This window comes from Hemiscyllium ocellatum, chromosome 22, assembly GCF_020745735.1.
Source record: "Hemiscyllium ocellatum isolate sHemOce1 chromosome 22, sHemOce1.pat.X.cur, whole genome shotgun sequence".
In the NCBI taxonomy this organism is placed as follows: Eukaryota; Metazoa; Chordata; class Chondrichthyes; order Orectolobiformes; family Hemiscylliidae; genus Hemiscyllium; species Hemiscyllium ocellatum.
This window is the reverse complement of record NC_083422.1, coordinates 15,687,981-15,706,010: the sequence shown is the minus strand read 5'-3', so window position 1 is coordinate 15,706,010 and position 18,030 is coordinate 15,687,981. Positions and strand designations below refer to the sequence as shown.

The 18,030-nt window shown below is 43.4% G+C and overlaps 1 protein-coding gene across 1 annotated transcript in view; it reads right to left on the bottom strand.

Moving 5' to 3' along the window:
- Positions 1-18,030, bottom strand: part of LOC132826121 (uncharacterized) — a 51,062-nt gene that overhangs the window by 21,458 nt on the left and 11,574 nt on the right. Inside the window, exons 3-5 of the mRNA XM_060841770.1 lie at positions 16,215-16,331; positions 7,590-7,695; positions 4,399-4,469 (exon numbers count right to left, since the gene is read on the bottom strand). Coding sequence (XP_060697753.1) covers positions 4,399-4,469; positions 7,590-7,695; positions 16,215-16,331 — 294 coding nt within the window. The remainder of the gene's footprint in view (positions 1-4,398; positions 4,470-7,589; positions 7,696-16,214; positions 16,332-18,030) is intronic.

Below are 18,030 nucleotides of genomic sequence, written 5' to 3'. Positions count from 1 at the left end.
TGTTTTATTGAGATATGTCTCTTGATTAAACTTAAAAACATAAACCATAAGAATTAAGTTAGCCTGGAGCAATCTTTTAGATTAATTATAGTGTGGAAACAGGCCCTTCGGCCCAACAAGTCCACACTGACCCACCTAAGTGCAACCTACCCATACACCTACATTTACCCCTTACCTAACACTATGGGCAATTTAGCATGGCCAATTCACCTGACCCGCACATCTTTGGACTGTGGGAGGAAACCGGAGCAACCGGAGGAAACCCACGCAGACACGGGGAGAATGTGCAAACTCCACATAGTCAGTCGCCTGAGGCGGGAAATGAACCTGGGTCTCTGGCGCTGTGAGGCAGCAGTGCTAACCACTGTGCCACCGTGCCGCCCGTGTAGAGGAATAAGATAGGGCTATTTTCTGAGTCTGCAAAAATAAAGCAAAAATGGCCTTTAGTAGAGTGATAAGCGTTTGTTGTCAGATGTGGGAGTTTAGGGAAAGTTTACGGGTTACTGAGGATTATATCTGCAATAAATGCCATTGGTTGCGAATCCTATCAGATCAAATGGAAAGGTTGGAGTGACAGTTAGAGGCAATGAGGGATTTACAAGAGCAAGGGGATGTGATGGATGCTAGTTATAGGAAGGGGGAAAAGTCGCAGATACAGTCACATTGATGAATTAACTCCAGGAAAGGTAAGAGAGGTAGACAGGTAGTACAGGAGTCTTCTGTGGCTATCCCCATTTCAAACAAGTATGCTGTTTTGGAAAATGTAGGGGGATCTGGATTCTTAGGGGAATGTAGCACAAACCATCACGTTTCTGGTATTGAGACTGGCTCTAATGCAACGAAAGGTACATCAGGTTTAAAGAGATCGATTGTGTTAGGGGACTTTCTCATCCGAGGCACAGACAGATGTTTCTGTGGCCAGCATCAAAAAAATCAGGATGGTGTCAGGATCAAGGATGTTTCAGAGAGGGTGCAGAATGTTCTCACAGGGGAGAGGGGCCAGCAAGAAGTCATTGTCCACATTGGAGCCAATGACATAGGAAGGGAAAAGGTTGAGATTCTGAAGGGAGATTATAGACAGTTAGGCAGAAATTTAAAGAGGAGGTCCTCGAGAGTAGTAATATCTGGATTACTACTGAGGCTACGAGCTAGTGAGGGAAAGAATAGAAAGATAGAGCAGATGAATGCATGGCTGAGGAGCTGTTGTATGGGAGAAAGATTCACATTTTTGGATCATTGGAGTCTCTCCTGGGGTAGAGTTGACCTAAATTGGAAGGGGACTAATATACTGGCAGGGGGATTTGTGCGAGCTGCTCAGGAGGATTAAAACCAGTAAGATTGGGGTTTGGGGGGGGTGGGGGCATGAGGGTGGGACCCAGGGACATAGTGAGGAAAGAGATCAATCTGAGACTGGTACAGTTGAGGAAAGAAATGAGTCAAACAGTCAGTGCAGGCAGGGACAAAGTACAGAACAAGGGAGGACTGATAAATTAAACTGCATTTATTTCAATGCAAGGGGCCTAACAGGGAGGGCAGATGAACTCAGAGCATGGTTAGGAACATGGGACTGGGATATCATAGCAATTACAGAAACATGGCTCAGGGATGGACAGGACTGGCAGCTTTATGTTCCAGGATACAAATTCTACAGGAAGGATCAAAAGGGAGGCAAGAGAGGAGGGGGAGTGGAATTTTTGATAAGGGTTAGCATTACAGGAAGGATATTCCCAGAAATACATCCAGCGAAGTTATTTGGGTGGAACTGAGAAATAAGAAAGGGATGATCACATTATTGGGATTGTATTACAGACCTCCTAATAGTCAGAGGGAAATTGAGAAACAAATTTGTAAGGAGATCTAAGTTATCTGTAAGAATAATAGAGTGGTTATGATAAGGGATTTTAACTTTCCAAACATAGACTGGGATATCCATAGTGTTAAGGGTTTAGATGGAGAGGAATTTGTTAAGTGTGTACGAGAAAATTTTCTGATTCACTATGTGGATGTACCAACTAAAGAAGGTGCAAAATTTGACCTACTCTTGAGAAATAAGGCAGGGCAGGTGACTGAGGTGTCAGTAGGGGAGCACTTTGGGGCCAGTGACCATAATTTTATTAGTTTTAAAATAGTGATGGAAAAGGATAGACCAGATCGAAAAGTTGAAGTTCTAAATTGGAGAAAGGCCAACTTCGACGATACTAGGCAAGAACCTTCAAAGGTTGATTGGGGAGAGATGCTTGCGCGTAAAAGGGACAGCTGGAAAATGGGAAGCCTTCAGAAATGAGATAACAAGAGTGCAGAGACAGTACATTCCTGTTAGGGTTAGAGAAAGCTGGATGACTAGAGAAATTGAGGTTTTGGTAAAGAAAAATAAGGAAGCATATGTCAGATATAGACAGGATAGATCGAGTGAATCCTTCGAAGAGTATAAAGGAAGTAGGAGTATACTTAAGAGGGAAATCATGAGGGCAAAACGGGGACATGAGATAGCTTTGGCAAATAAAGTTAAGGAGAATCCAAAGGGTTTTTACAAATACATTAAGCACAAATGGGTAACTAGGGAGAGAATAGAGAGATCCTCAAAGATCAAAATGGCAGCCTTTGTGTGGAGCCCCAGGAGATGGGGGAGATACCGAATGAGTATTTTGCAATAGTGTTTACGGTGGAAAAGGATATGGAAGACATAGAATGTAGGGGCATTGATGGTAACATCTTGAAAAAAATGTCCATATGACAGAGGAGGAAGTGCTGGATGTCGTGAAACGCATTAAAGTGGATAAATCCCTAGGACCTGATCAGGTGTACCCTAGAACTCTGTGGGAAGCTAGGGAAGTGATCACCGGGCCTCTTACTGAGATATTTGTATCCTCGATTGACACAGATGAGCTGCTGGAAGACTGGAGCTTGGCTAACCTGGTGCCAATGTTTAAGAAGGATGGTAAGGACAAGCCAAGGAACTATAGACCAGTGAGCCTAATGTCGGTGGTGGGCAAGTTGTTGGAGGGAATCCTGAGGGACAGGATATACATGTATTTGGAAAAGCAAAGACTGATTAGGGATAGTCACCATGGCTTTGTGCGTGAGAAATCATGTCTCACAAACTTGATGATGCTAACAAAAAGCATTGATGATGGCAGAGTGATAGACATGACCTACATGGACTTCAGTAAAGGGTTCAACAAGATTCCCCACGGAAGACTGGTTAGCAAGGTTAGATCTCATTGAATACTGGGAGAACTGGCCATTTGGATACAGAACTGGCTCAAAGGTAGAAGACAGAGGGTGGCGGTAGAGGGTTGTTTTTCAGACAGGAGGCCAGTGACCAGTGGTGTGCCACAAGGATCTTTTCATCATTTATATAAATGATTTGGATGTGTGCTTAAGAGGTACAGTTAGTAAGTTTGCAGATGACACCGAATTTGGAAATGTTGTGGATAGCAAAAGAGATTACCTCAGATTACAACTGGATCTGGACCAGATGAGCCAATGGGCTGAGGAGTGGCAGATGGAGTTTAATCTAGATAAATGTGAGGTGCTGCATTTTGGGAAAGCATATCTTAGCAGGACTTATATGCTCAATGGTAAGGTCCTTGGGAATGGTGCTGAACAAAGAGACCTTGGAGTGCAGGTTCATAACTCCTTGAAAGTAGAGTCACAGGTATATAGGATAGTGAAGAAGGCGTTTGGTATGCTTTCTTCTGTTGGTGAGAGTATTGAGTACAGGAGTTGGGAGGTCATGTTGTGGCTGGACAGGACATTGGTTAAGCCACTGTTGGAATATTGCGTGCAATTCTGGTCTCCTCCCTATTGGATGTTGAGAAACTTGAAAAGGTACAGAAAAGATTTACAAGCATGTTGCCAGGGTTGGAGGATTTGAACTATAGGAGGAGGTTGAATAGGCTGGGGCTGTTTTCCCTGGAGCGTTGGAGGCTGAGGGGTTACCTGATAGTTGTTTATAAAACCATGACAGGCATGGATAGGGTAAATAGACAAAGTCTTTTTCCTGGGGTGGGCGAGCCCAGTACCAGAGGGCATAGGCTTAGGGTGAGAGGGGAAAGACATAAAAGAGACCTAACGGGCAACTTTTTCACACAGAGAGTGGTGCATGTGTGGAATGGGCTGCCAGAAGAAGTGGCAAGGCCTGGTACAATTACAACATTTAAAAGGCATCTGGATGAGTACATGAATAGAAAGAGTTTGGAGGGAAATGGGCCGGGTGCTGGCAGGTGGGACTAGATTGTGTTGGGATGTCTGGTCGGCATAGACGAGTTGGACCGAAGGGTCTGTTTCCGTGCTGTACATCTCCATGACTCTAAGCTGACTGGTGACTACTACTGCTCCTTTTAGTTTGTTAAGTCACTCCTATACACAACAGAAAGAAGAACAAAAGAGATGCACCTTTTTTCCTGCAGACTGTGTCCTGTGTTTCTGTACAGGGTTGTTCAATCTCATCAGTTTCTGCGTTGCACCTTAGGTGGGAAATGAAAGATGTAAGGAAACAGCTGATCTGAGAAAACAGGAACACGTACTCATGGAAACAAATCAGCTGGTCTGTTCTGAAACTTCAGAAGATTTCCTTTCGAGACGCTGCCAAAATTGCTAAAATCAGATCTCCACCGTCATCATTATTTTGCTTTGCTGATATGCTTAAATTGGTTAAAGATAACCTTCAGTAACTGGTTAGTTATCAGAACCTGTGATTTCCTTATATGGGCAGCAGGCTGGTGAAGTTATGGGCAGCGTTATGCAGAAGCTTGAACCCACTGCAGAATACACTGCAATTGTTACAATCCTTGGATTCCAGGAACCTGAATGAACAACCACAGAGTCTCAAGGTTGGTTAAACACAGTCCAGGCATTTATTTTTCTGTTCAGAGTTTCAGCCCAGCTCAAACATCTGTCCCCATAAACACACCCAACTCTCATGAAAGTAGTAAAGTCACCACAGTCTGATAGGACTGTGAGAGACATGACTGGCAGAGAGTTTAATCGGAGACTCTCAGGTGAGAGGTGAGGTTGAGAAGACAGGACCTGCATGGTAACCTCAGCCAGTAGGGAATTGATGCTGTTGGCATCATTCTGCTTTGCAAAGCAACCATCCAGCCAACTGGGCTAACTAACTCCCAAATATCATTGAATGAATATATAACCATTGCCCATTCTCCAGCTGAATTTGGTTTCAGGCATTCCTGCCAGACCCTATTGATAATGGAGCTGAAACCTCAGTGATATACACTACTCTCCCCAGCGCAAGCTTCCTCATTGGGAAGACAATTTCAGAAGACAATGCTCAACAGCATTGTCACATTCTGGCCAGTGCTATCTGAAAAGTACCCTGAGGAGATAGTGGAATTTCAGTTTGTCACAGTGCCAAAACTTAGAATTGCTTTTTATTTCTTCAAAGAATGCATTTGTTCCTGCCCATGCTCCTAATCTGTTTAAAGCTAAAGATTACAAAATGTAGCTGAGTAATCTAATGGAGACACTGACAGCTTTGAGCATCACTTTAATGAGGTGTTTGAATATGTAGACGAACAGAAAAACTGTGTCCATCCAGACTCAACAGTAGCACATTCATCTGTGTCAGAAAGTGGGGTATTCAACTGACCACTGCAGAGGTTTGACCACAGAATCCAGGTTGATATTCCACCCCACTGCTGAACAAGAGCTGCACCATCTGAACTGTCATCTGTTGGAAAAAAATTTGGTCCAACCTATCCACTCAGCTGGATGCAAGAAAGCTTGCTGTAGTATTGTGAAGAAGAAAGGGAAGTAATTCCTGTTGGTCTGGCTGACATTTATCCACATTGAACATCACTAAAACAAACTATCTAACCATTATCACATTGCTATTTGTGGGAGCTTGCTGTTCATAGACTGGCTCTCAAATTTAAAACATACAATAGTGATTGTACTTCATCATGAATTTGTAAACAATGAATGACTTCAAATTGGCTGTGAAGTGCTTCTGAATGTGCTGAGATCAGGAAAAGCATCAGTGAATGTCTATATACAGTGCCCGGAGTTTAACACAGCATGGAGAAAATGAGGACTGCAGATGCTGGAGATCAGAGTCGAAAAGTGTGCTGCTGAAAAAGCACAGCCGGTCAGGCAGCATCCGCGGTGCAGGAGGAATCGACATTTCGGGTATAAGCCCTTCATCAGGCATTCCTGACCTGCTGTGTTTTTCCAGCACTGCACTTTTTGACTTTAACACAAGATGGTAATGTCACCAAACCCAGAGGCCCAAGCTATCGCCACGGGACATGGATTCAAATTCCAAAACAGTAGGTAGTGGATACTTAAAAATTTAACAGATCTGCAATGGTGACCATGACAATCATCATTGTTTGTTTTAACAACCCATCTGGCTCACTACTATCATTTTGGAAAGGAACTCTGCTGTCCTTCCAGTCTGGCCTACATGCAATTCCAATTGGCTCTTAACGGTCCTCTGAAGTAGCTAAACCAGCAACTCAGTTCAAGGAATGGCCACCAAATACTGACTCTGCCAGGTTCCATGAAAGAATAAAATAAAACTGCAAGTTCTTTCCTTTAACACACACAAGAGTTAGCAAAGTGATTTAATCACAAAACCTGCTCGATTATGATTAGCATAATCAATATTTTAAGACTTGCAGTTTACTCAATTGATCCTATGCTTCTCTACAGATTCATGTATAAAAATATGAGAACGATGCACCAGGCGAGGCACACAAATCAGCTCACACCCTGGCGTGTGTCATACTATCTACACCTCTTCGATTTGATACAGAATCACACACTGAAAATCAAATGCCCTCTTATAGAGTCATAGTCACAGAGATGTACAGCATGGAAACAGACCCTTTCACTGGCAGTTACTTCCATGACACTTACATAAGGCAGCTTTTCAGGTCCTGAAGATTTCTCACAGAACTTAAGAGCCAACTAACTAATTACTTTTGAAATACAGTCATGAATATTTAGTAGGCACCCATAACTGTGAACAGCTGTATACCAAGTTAACCAAAACAGCATTAGCAATTGTCCAGCAATAATTGATGATTTAACCTAATCCTATTGTTAGAATTCAGAGGTAAACTCCACAGCCCATCTTTACAAAAAGCTACTTGCAATGTTTTACATCCAACATACACCAGTGAGCAAGTTGTATTAACCTAATAAACTGTTCCAAGTACTGTATCAGCAAGCGAGATTTGACATCAAACGATATAATGAGCTATTTGTACAGGAAGACTGGTCAAAAAGGTCAAGTTGTAAGAAGCATCCGAAAAGGGTGAAAGAAAAACTGAAGAGGAGATGTTTAGAAAGGGAATTTCAGAAATGACTGCCTGCGCATTGTCACTAGTGGTGGAGCATTTCAGATTGGAGTTGCACAAAAGACCCGAATATTTTGTTACTTAAGATACAGCAATCTTTCACTAGAACACCTGAATACATGCTCAAACTCTGAAACAGGATTCAATACGGCAATCATCTGAGTCAAGAGGCGAGGGTGCGCTCATTGCAACTAAATGGATTGGCGATAACCTGATCCAACACTTGGCATGTAAACAAAATCAAAGTTTGTAATTTTTCTTACTTACTCTGCACACTTGCGGCATTCGTTTCCATTGGTTGTGCTGAAGAAATTTTCCAAACAACTGCATACTGTGTCATGGGTTGTGGTACAGTTGGTTTTCGTTTTCTTACCTGAAGGGAGTGAAATAGTTTACAGACTTCACCTAATCTTAGAGCACACAGACTGAGGCCAACAAACTATCAACAAGCTGCCCTCACAGTTCACAAAGACCTAGCCATCTCTGTATTAGGAATTCACATCTTTCTCAATGACCGTTCAAACCAGGCAACGAATCAGGAGAATGAGTTGGTTGCACTGCAAGAGCACCATTCAAACTGAAGTATTCACACAGCAAGCCAAGGAGCTGAAGGCACTTTACAGAGTTAAATATAAATTGCACTGTATTAAGATGGAAGCTATCAAACAGACATTTGAAAAGAAGAACAACCTTAATTTTCAGACATATGTGCAATATTTTATCATTATACAAAAAACACAATACAAAATTAATTTTTCAGGGCCAGTAAGGGGGTTTCACAGTGATCGTCAACTTAGCTTGGTTATCAACTTAGTTACATCTCATTTAATTGATGCAACTCTTCCAGAGTTTTCACTGCATTAGTGAATGATCTTGTCAATAAGAGAGATGTCAGAATTCCTGTCATTGCTTTCAGCCTAAGTGGTAATTGCAACACTGATAGTCGCATCGTTATTATCAATGCAAACTGCATGCCAGTACATCCAACTTTCCTCTTGGGCATATGGTGCGAGAATATTGGATGAAATATTGGGAGACTGCCAAAGCATATACTGTTAAAGGAAGTAATTGCAATGGTCCACAGTTCAGAAGATTTCTTGCTGGGTCAAAAGTGTTTTATTAAAAGCAAAAGACTTTTGATTTTTAGCACAATTAACTCAAAAGACATTCTACAACACGTCACTGTAGGCGTGTGGACAACAGATACAGTTCTAGGAACTGCAAGAGAATTAATTGTGTGTCTTGAGGCACCCATTGTTCCCTGTGTTCACTGAGGGCCAGTACCCCTCAAGCTGTATATCCAAATGCCTGTCTTTAACAGAATGAAATGCCTACAACCCCATATGGATAATGGACAATTACCCAAATTCACTCAACTTTTGAAGGGTCACTGGCCCCGAAACATTAACTCTGGTTTCTTTCCACAGATACTGCTTGACCTGCTGAGTTTCTACAACAATTTCTGTAATGTAAATACTGGAATGTTGATTTGGTAACTAACATTGGATGTGGAAAGACAGATTAAATAAACTAAACTGTGGTCTCATTGGAGCAATTTAAAGAATATAAGATATGGAATTTGTTTTATTTATTAGTCAATACCTTTGGATATACATTTTAGTTGTATTTTGCAATTACCAGGTCCCTGATTGTGCTATGGAAGGTTGCCACATGAGCGTTTGGTATTCCTTTAACGGAAGTGCTACTTCATTCAGAATGTGCACAGTTCACAGACACACACACACAGGCAACAAGCAGTAATTTGTTCTGTCACACTAACTGGCACAAGCAAAACTTTGAGTGATTAGAAACAAGGGTCAAAATTATTTTTATTTTTTCAGTGCTTATCTTCAGATTTTCTTGAGGATTACATTTTGATCAAGTGTTCGCTCACCTTTCTAGCCTCTCTCCCCTCTTCCCCAAATTCCCCTCCTGTAGTGTCCTTTAGCACTCCTCACAGCTCTTGCAGCCCCCTTCTCCTCAGGAATGGCCAGTTGCAACCTCGTTCTCTGTTCCTTACATCAATCTCCTCACCTCCTTCCCCCAACCTAGCTGCTGCCACCTCTCCCTCCTTCCTCTGGCTGATGCCCCACCACCTGGAACTCCCAGAGGGAGGATATGGAGAAGGTGTGGTGTGGTGTGGTAAAGGGGGCAAACAATATAAAGCCTTTTGAAGAATGGTGGACAACGCCAAGAAACAAACCTTGAGAATCTGGATCCAACGTTCAATAAACTGTCAAGGTCAGTACATTCCACATTAAATTCCTTATTCCACCAACTGTATCACAAGGCTTACTTACTGCTCAATGCACAACATTTCAATCACCCATTCACCAATCACCTCTGTCCATCCTCAATTGCCTTACATGCACATCTCAGTTGGCACACACTGGTAGCTATTCAACATGACAGTGACACTCACTGATACACTTGCATCTCTCCTACTGGAAGAGAGATACACCAACAAAGCTGGGAGTTGGAAAACCTCATGGCCTTATCCGGATGAGAGGCTATTTCTCAGGGCTGAATCCGTGGAAGCATACAGAAGGCAATTATTAATCCTCCCCCTCCTCCTCATATCCCATTACTCTAAATCCTTTGTATTTGCAAGCTTCTTCCATCCCCCTCAGCACACTCCAATCATTGCACTGCCTGCCTTTCAGAAACCCATTAATTACTACTTGCACAGGCAGCAGTTGAAAAGCAACAATAATAATGATGAAAATAACATTGCCACTGACTTAACAAATGCAGCTATCAGCTCTGACATTGGCATTGTGTGTAATGTAAACAGTGGCCACAGGGGCAGCAACTCCATTTGGTGAACCAAAGTGATGGGAGATCACATGGAATAGGAGCCTGGGACGATAAGGCCATTAGGTCACATGACCTCTCTTACTATCTTCAACACATGTTCTTTTTCAATAAAGCCTGAGTGCTGATTACCCACAAGGCCTCACTACATGCCAACCAGACACAGAACCAGACGTGGGAGGTTTGCAGTGGCTGCAGGGAAATTACAGACAGATGGCGGCAGTCTGTGGGAGTCTCAGTGATCGGGGGATAAAGTCTTACTGAGGGATGTGAAAGGCCTGTGACAAGAATTCAACTTCCTGCTGGTACAGACCTGTAAGAAACAAACATTCTGGTGTGCAGAGATGAAAACAAAGTGGCAGAGAAAACAGTTTAAATTAGTAAACCCTCGATTTGGGAGACTGCTACAAGCTATCACAGAAATAAGGGACATGGAAAAATCTGTCAAAATAAGCCACAGTCTGTGTCTCAGTTTTCAGTACCGCACAGAAAATGAAGCAGCGTAAGATCGGAGGTTGGCAGTGTAAGGTCAAAGGGCGACACTGGTAATTCAGATTAGGACCAGCTTGTTCGTGAGCTGTTGTCAATGTGGCAGCTGATACCAAAAGGACTTCAATATTCCAACAATTTGTACTCTAAATCAATCCGTGGGATTGCTGAGGCTCAGTCTGTCATGGTGGATTGGGAAGGAGTCCATGCTGCACAACTCTTCTGTGCGTACATTCAGCATGGCAGCTTTTGCTCTCCTGCCACAGCAACCCTGCCTCTGCCCTTGACATTACCCAGTGGTGAGCCCAGGCTGCTGCTGGGCCATGCCAAGGTGGTGCAATCCAAACCTGGGCTAAACAGGGCCAGAGTCGTTCGGGCCAAAGACCAGCTGGAGTCTCTTCCAGTGAAAGACAGCAGCTTTGCTACAGTCAGTCAGTGAGGTAGCATCACATAGGAGCACGCAATCAAAGGCCTCTGCAACAATGGCACTAAGTTCATACACATTGGTAATGAGATTCTCTTTGTGTGGGATAGCTTGATCAATAAATTTAGGTTAGCATGTTTGCATTGTGTTAGCACAATGAGCATTTTGTTGCATGACATTCCCCGCCTCTGCCTCATCATATTGAAAATCATTTGAATAGAAGCAATTATCTAATGCCCTCTTGAATGCCTTTAACGTGGCCTCAACTTCATGTCCAAGCAGAAGAATCTAAGCCCAAACCTCTCACTGTCTGAAAAGGTTGCTTTTCCCATTACAATGGGGTTTGCACGCCGAACCCCACCCCCGCCCCGATCTCCGTCCCCGTACCGATTCCCACCCCCACACCTAACCCCGCCCCCACCCCCAGCTCCAGCCCCACACCAGGTCCTAGCTCCCAACCCTGCCGTGTTTTCACCATCCCTCCAGACCTCCCCCCTCTCTGAGGATGAAAGATCAGTCCTCAGCAGAGGCCTCACCTTCATTCCCCTATGCTCTCGGATTAACGAGTTCAACACGCGGCGAGATATTGAACAATTCTTCTGCTGCCTTCGCCTCCGCACCTACTTCTTCAACCAGGATTCTCGCCCACCCTCTGACGACCCCTTCTCCCGCCTCCAACACACCCCATCCACCTGGACACCCCGTGCTGGCCTCTTACCCATTCTCGATCTCTTCATAGCCAACTGCCACCTCGACATTAACTGCCTCAACCTCTCCACCCCTCTCACCCACTCCAACCTCTCACCCTCAGAACGTGCAGCCCTCCACTCCCTCTATTCCAACCCCAACCTCACTATCAAACCGGCAGACAAGGGAGGCGCGGTGGTAGTTTGGCGCACCGACCTTTATACCGCTGAGGGTAAACGCCAGCTCGCGGACACCTCCTCCTACTGCCCCCTTGACCATGACCTCACCTCCCACCACCAAACCATCATCTCCCAGACCATCCATAACCTCATCACCTCAGGGGATCTCCCATCCATCGCCTCCAACCCCATAGTCCCACAACCCCGCACCGCCGTTTCTACCTCCTGCCCAAAATCACAAACCTGACTGCCCCGGCCGACCCATTGTCTCAGCCTGCTCCTGCCCCACCGAACTCATCTCTGCATACCTCGACACGGTCCTGACCCCTTAGTCCAAGAACTCCCCACCCACGTTCGGGACACCAGCCACGTCCTCCACCTCCATGATTTTCGCTTCCCCGGTCCCCAACGCCTTATCTTCACCATGGACATCCAGTCTCTGTACACCTCCATCCCCCAGGACTCAAAGCCCTCCGCTTCTTCCTTTCCCGCCGTACCAACCAGTACCCTTCCACTTACACCCTCCTTCGACTGACTGAACTGGTCCTCACCCTGAACAACTTCTCTTTCCAATCCTTCCACTTCCTCCAAACCAAAGGAGCAGCCATGGGCACCCGCATGGACCTCAACTCTGCCTGCCTCTTCATAGGATACCATTTGACTACTCAAATCACTATAGAAAATTTTGAGATTCCCTGTTGAGCTGGCTGCAAATGTTCTTTCTGTAATTTCTATTGCTTTTTTTTTTAAATTTTCCAACCTCCCCTCTGAACCATCTCAATAGGATTTTTGACCTGACACCTGTTAAAAGCACACTTCCTGTTTGTTACCCTAACTTCTGTTTCCTTTATCATCCACAGCGTTCTGAATTGTTTGCCTTTCGAGGGAATATACTTTTGTGATACCTAAAACATTTCCATTTTGAAAGTAGACCATTATTTAGCAACCGTTTTTCCCAACAAAGTTCTGCTCCAGTCTATCAGGTCCAGTTCTATTCTTGTCCATTAAAATCAGTTCTCTCCCAGTTAATTATTCTTACTCAGGAAGCCTACATTCTATTGTCATCCTAAATCTCCCAATAACAATGATTCATATCCCCTAAATGTTCACCCACTGACACTTGAATTGAGGCTATGGTTATTAGTATGGCACTTGTTATTCATTGACATGCAGAAAGGGGCTGCTTAAGTTGTATCTATCCTTTCTTCTCCTGTACCTCTTTGCCTGTACCTCTTCTTGATCTTTAGCTGCATGCCATAAAACTTGTGGAATGGGCTATCCCCTAAATGGTGGAGAGATTTTTCAGAGAACTTCCATAAGTCATGACACTCCCACCAGGGCACCAGCTCACCATTCTTACTCCAAAGCCCACCCACCAGATCCTGACCACCTTCATCCTGTCCTTTCAACTAACCGTATGTGCACTCCACTAACCCTAACCTTTACTCACTCGAAGGTAGCGGCTCCCGGTGCACCTATTTCTAGCAGTAATGGGCTCCAGTACAAACTTTGAAGGGCCAAGTCTTTCAGCAGCACCTATTCCGTGATCTGGAAACTTTCGCAACATTATAAAACTTTACCAAGCAGATCCCTACCCAACTGTGGCAACGCCCAACTAAATTCAATCAGCAAACCAACCGATTAGTTGGCAATCCATTTAAACAGTGTTGGCGCAGAGCTGCTGCCTGCCATTGAAGCGGTTTTCAATCATGCACGATTAAAATAGGATGTTAGCAAAATCACTGAGCTCCAAAATGATAAATGTGACATGAAATCAGCATTACACGCTGGTGGACATCATGAACATTTTAGAGTCAGAGTGATACAGCACAGAAATAAACCTTTCAGTCCAACCAATCCAGGCCAACCATAATCCCAAATTTAACTCGTCCCGTTTGCCTGCTCCTGGCCATGTCCTTTGTAAATCAATCCTATTCATAGACCTATCCAAATGTCTTTTAGACCTTGCAATTGAGCCCGCATCCACCACTTCCTCAGGAAGTTCATTCCACATGCGAACTACCCTCTGAGTAAGCAATTTGTCCTTCATGTCTTTTGTAAAATCTCTCTCCTCTCACCTTAAATTGGTGCCCACTAGTCTTGAAATTCTGCACCCTCGGGAAAAGACACCTACCATTGACCCTATGTGTACCCCTGATGATTTTATAAATTTCTTTCATGTTCTCTGTGCTTTCAATGCAAGCTTGCTGTGTAAGCACCATTACCCTCATGAGTAAGTGGTCTGGCATGACTCAGTCAACAGCTGACCAGTATGAACTTCATACCAATTACATTTTCACAATATTGTTTAGAAACTGCTTCCCATCTTCTTCCTTCATGAGTTCCTTATTAATCTGATGTTCACTTCCAGTGGAAGTTACAAGCCTCCAGGGCAGTGAAATTTCAGTGTAGCTCCCACTGAGAGACCTATTCCTTCACTGAAGACACAGTGGGAAGCAGACTCTGAGCCCTGCTTCAGAAGTACACCAGTAACTCTATTTCTACATGCTAGTTAGGTCTTCCATGATGCATTTCATGAAGGAATAGATTGTGGGGAGCAGCAACTCTGCAAAGCTTTCTCAACCCAGATCTTTCAAAAGGTTCACCACAAATAATACGCTGAGCTGGCTTAGAAACCCTTTGCTTCAAAAGTACAAGTCACAGGCTGCAATTGTCAATTGATTGCTTAGATTTTACAGTAGCAATCATGGTAAGGCTATCACTGTTCACTCTTGTAGAAAATTGAGTTGGACAAATTCCAGCAACCTCACATGCACAGTCAAACACAGAAATCAGGAAACTCTTGTTCAAAGTGCCCTGCTACTCTCAAAGCTTTGCTGTAGCAGAGACTCAGAATTTAAATGTACAAAAGGGTATAAAGCTGTAAGAACTACTTAGTACATGCCCACTAACCTCATCTAAAATATTAAGACTCATTCTTCCTAGTGGAATTAAATTTCCTACACTATAATTCTACCAAACAACCTCTCTGCATCTGAAATATAGCTTTTACAAATGTGGAGTCTCATTCTTTCAGGTTTTAATTAAAATAAATCTCAAATTTTTTTCACTTTCTCTTTCCATCTCTCGAATCCCTCATGCTCAATCTTACTACTTATTTCTTTGTTTCCCTTTCTATAACTGGTTAGGCATTTGATTAAATAGTCTAACTGCTCCTTCCTGGTTTAGTCTCTGTGGTACACAGGCCACTGCACTCAAAGGCTTCTTTCATCACCAGAGGTTCTAATGCAAGCCTCAACTTAAAGATCTGCGGACATGTTAAGTGTAATGACCAACTGTTGTTGTTTATTTATCAGAGACTGCAAAATCCAACCCTATGCCACAATTCCGAGAGCTTGAAGTTTAATAAATTACCATATGGCCATAAAACAATCCACTATTCCTTCAATATCAAGAGTATTTGTGGAGATACTTCAGAAACCGGGATGAAACTTCTCAGAGCAGAAAAGATTAGGGAGAGATTTAGTCGAGGTGCTCAAAATTATGAAAGTTTTTCTAATACAGTAAGTACAAGAAAATGTTTCCATCAGTAAGAATCTAAATACCTAACAAGTTCGTAAAAGAACCATGAAGGAAGATGAAGATGTTACTGAAATTTGGGTAGCATGGTGGTTCAGTGGTTAGCACTGCTACCTCACAGCGCCAGGGTCCCAGGTTCAATTCCAGCCTGTGTGAAGTTTGTACATTCTCGCTGTGTCTGTGTGGGTTTCCTCCCACAGTCCAAAGATGTGCAGGTTAGGTGAATTGGCCGTGCTAAATCACCCATAGTGTTAGGTGCATTAGTTGGAGGGAAATAGGTCTGGGGTGGGTTACTCTTCAGAGGATTGGTGCGTATTTGTTGGCCCGAAGGGCTTGTTTCCGCACTGTAGGGAATCTAACCCGATGTTCCAAGCTGTTTGGATCTAGAACATTCTACTTGGAAAGGGTGGTGGAGGCAGATTAGAAAGGATGCCTCAGATGGGAAGTTAATCTATATTCCAATAAAACATTGCAGAGCAGAAACCACTTTCTAAGGTGATCAAGTAAGAAACACAATAGTGTTAACTACTGGTCAACTAGAAATGGGCAACAAATGTCAGACTTCACAGCCATCCTGTATCAGAAAACAGGTTTCTTTTTAATTTGGCCGCACAACCCAAAAAGGCCAAGTGACCTTTGGTGCTGTATGAATCTGGTTCTATTTAACTGGAATGCCTTCAGTATTTGGTACACATAACCTTAGGCAGTTAGTGAAGCGTATCCAGAAGTGTTTTTTTGGCAAAAAAAACATGTACTTACCATCATGCTCCTGGCATTGCAGACATCGCCTACATTCAGGCAAGTGATTTTCACTATCTGTAAATTCACCCACTCGACACTCCTTACAAGTACAATTGCAATGTGACAGATAAGTACCTAAGAGCAAACAATGTGAATGTAAGGACTAAAACAAACTGCAGCATATAGCCATATCGGATTTTAAAAAACATACAGCAGTTCAAAACACTTTAAAGGCATTAAAATACTTAACACTTCAGAAGAATCAAACCAATTATTGGGGGTAGACTTATGTTGCCATTACAAAAGAAGAAATCACCCAACTCTGCACCTTCCATAGTCTACCATCTACTGAAATCCTCGTCCACGCATCTACTTTCATCTCCAGCCTGAACTTATCCAAACCGTAAGCTTCACAATAGCAGTTAGAGAGAGCACAGCCTGAGTGAGTCGCTGTTTCTAGGAATGTGGAGCACAGTGGGAGTTCAGTGCACAAGCGTTTTTTGCATTTTTTTCTGGTTCATAACTTGCAATGTCTTTTTACAGAATAAACTGAGGCCCAGGCTTAGAGACAAAACAGAATGAATCACAGGGAAAACTATAAGTTTACTAGTAGTTGGTAATAGCTGCTGATCTGAATGCCTACTATAAATTGTTCTCAGATTAAAAGAAAATAGGAGAAATGTTTCACATATTACAAAATACTAGTAAGAAATTTTTAAAAATCAAACTAGCAGCTAAGTAAAATAGAAGTGCTGGGCCAAGCAATGTGTTGCACATGTGTGATTTAGGTGCTGTTGGACACCATAGTGATCCATAGTGACCACATCTGTACCAAGTGCTTATAAAAGGAACAAGAATGTCAAACCAGTAATGTCAAACCTGTTAGACAAGCTCAAGAGTTGATGCTCTTTCAGCACTACCTCCTGGATCCCCCAACCTGCCTTGCTCATAGTTGAGGAACCTCAGGCAGAGAATTGGTGAGGTGGAGGCTGAACTTCAGACACTGCAACACATCAGGGAGGAGGGAGAGATACCTGCGCACTGTGTTTAAGAAGGCTGTCACTACTTTTAGATGAACTACCTAGAATTTGGTCAGTAGACAGGGACAGAAAGTGTGTGACTATGAACAAGGCAGATTGGGGGATCCAGGAGGTAGTGTTGAAGGAGCATCCACTCTTGAGTTGGTCTAACAGGTTTGACATTCTTGCTCCCTTCATGGATGAGAGTGGATCTGTAGGGAGGATGAGCAAATGGATCATAGCACCGTTGCCCAGGGAGCCATTCGAGAGTGTGGAGAAAAGAGAAACATGTCAGGGATAGTATAGTCATTCGAACAAACAAGATCAAGAGTCCCAAAGGCTACATTGCCTGCCTGGTGCCCAGGTTCAGGATATCTCACCTAGACTGCAGAGGAACTTTAAGTGGGAAGGTAAAGGTCTCAATGATGTGGTCCACAAACACAGGAAGAACAAGGAAAGAGGTTCTGCTGCAGGAACATGAGAAGTTAGGGGTTAAATTAAAAAGCAGAACCAAAAAAAGGTTATAATCTCCATATTAGTACCCAAGTCTCAAGTTAATTGGCACAAAGTCATTAAGATTAAAGTGGTAAACATGTGGCTCAAAGATTGGTGTGGGAGAAAGAGGTTTGAATTCATGGGATATTGGCACCAGTACCGGGGAAGAGGACAGCCGTTCTGATGGAATGGGCTCCATCTGAATCATACTGAGACCGGAGACCTGATGAACCTGGGTTATTCTTTTTTTTTCTTTTTTCCCCTTTTTTTTAAAACCCCCACACTACCGCCTAACTGCGGTAAGAACCTGGGTTATTCTT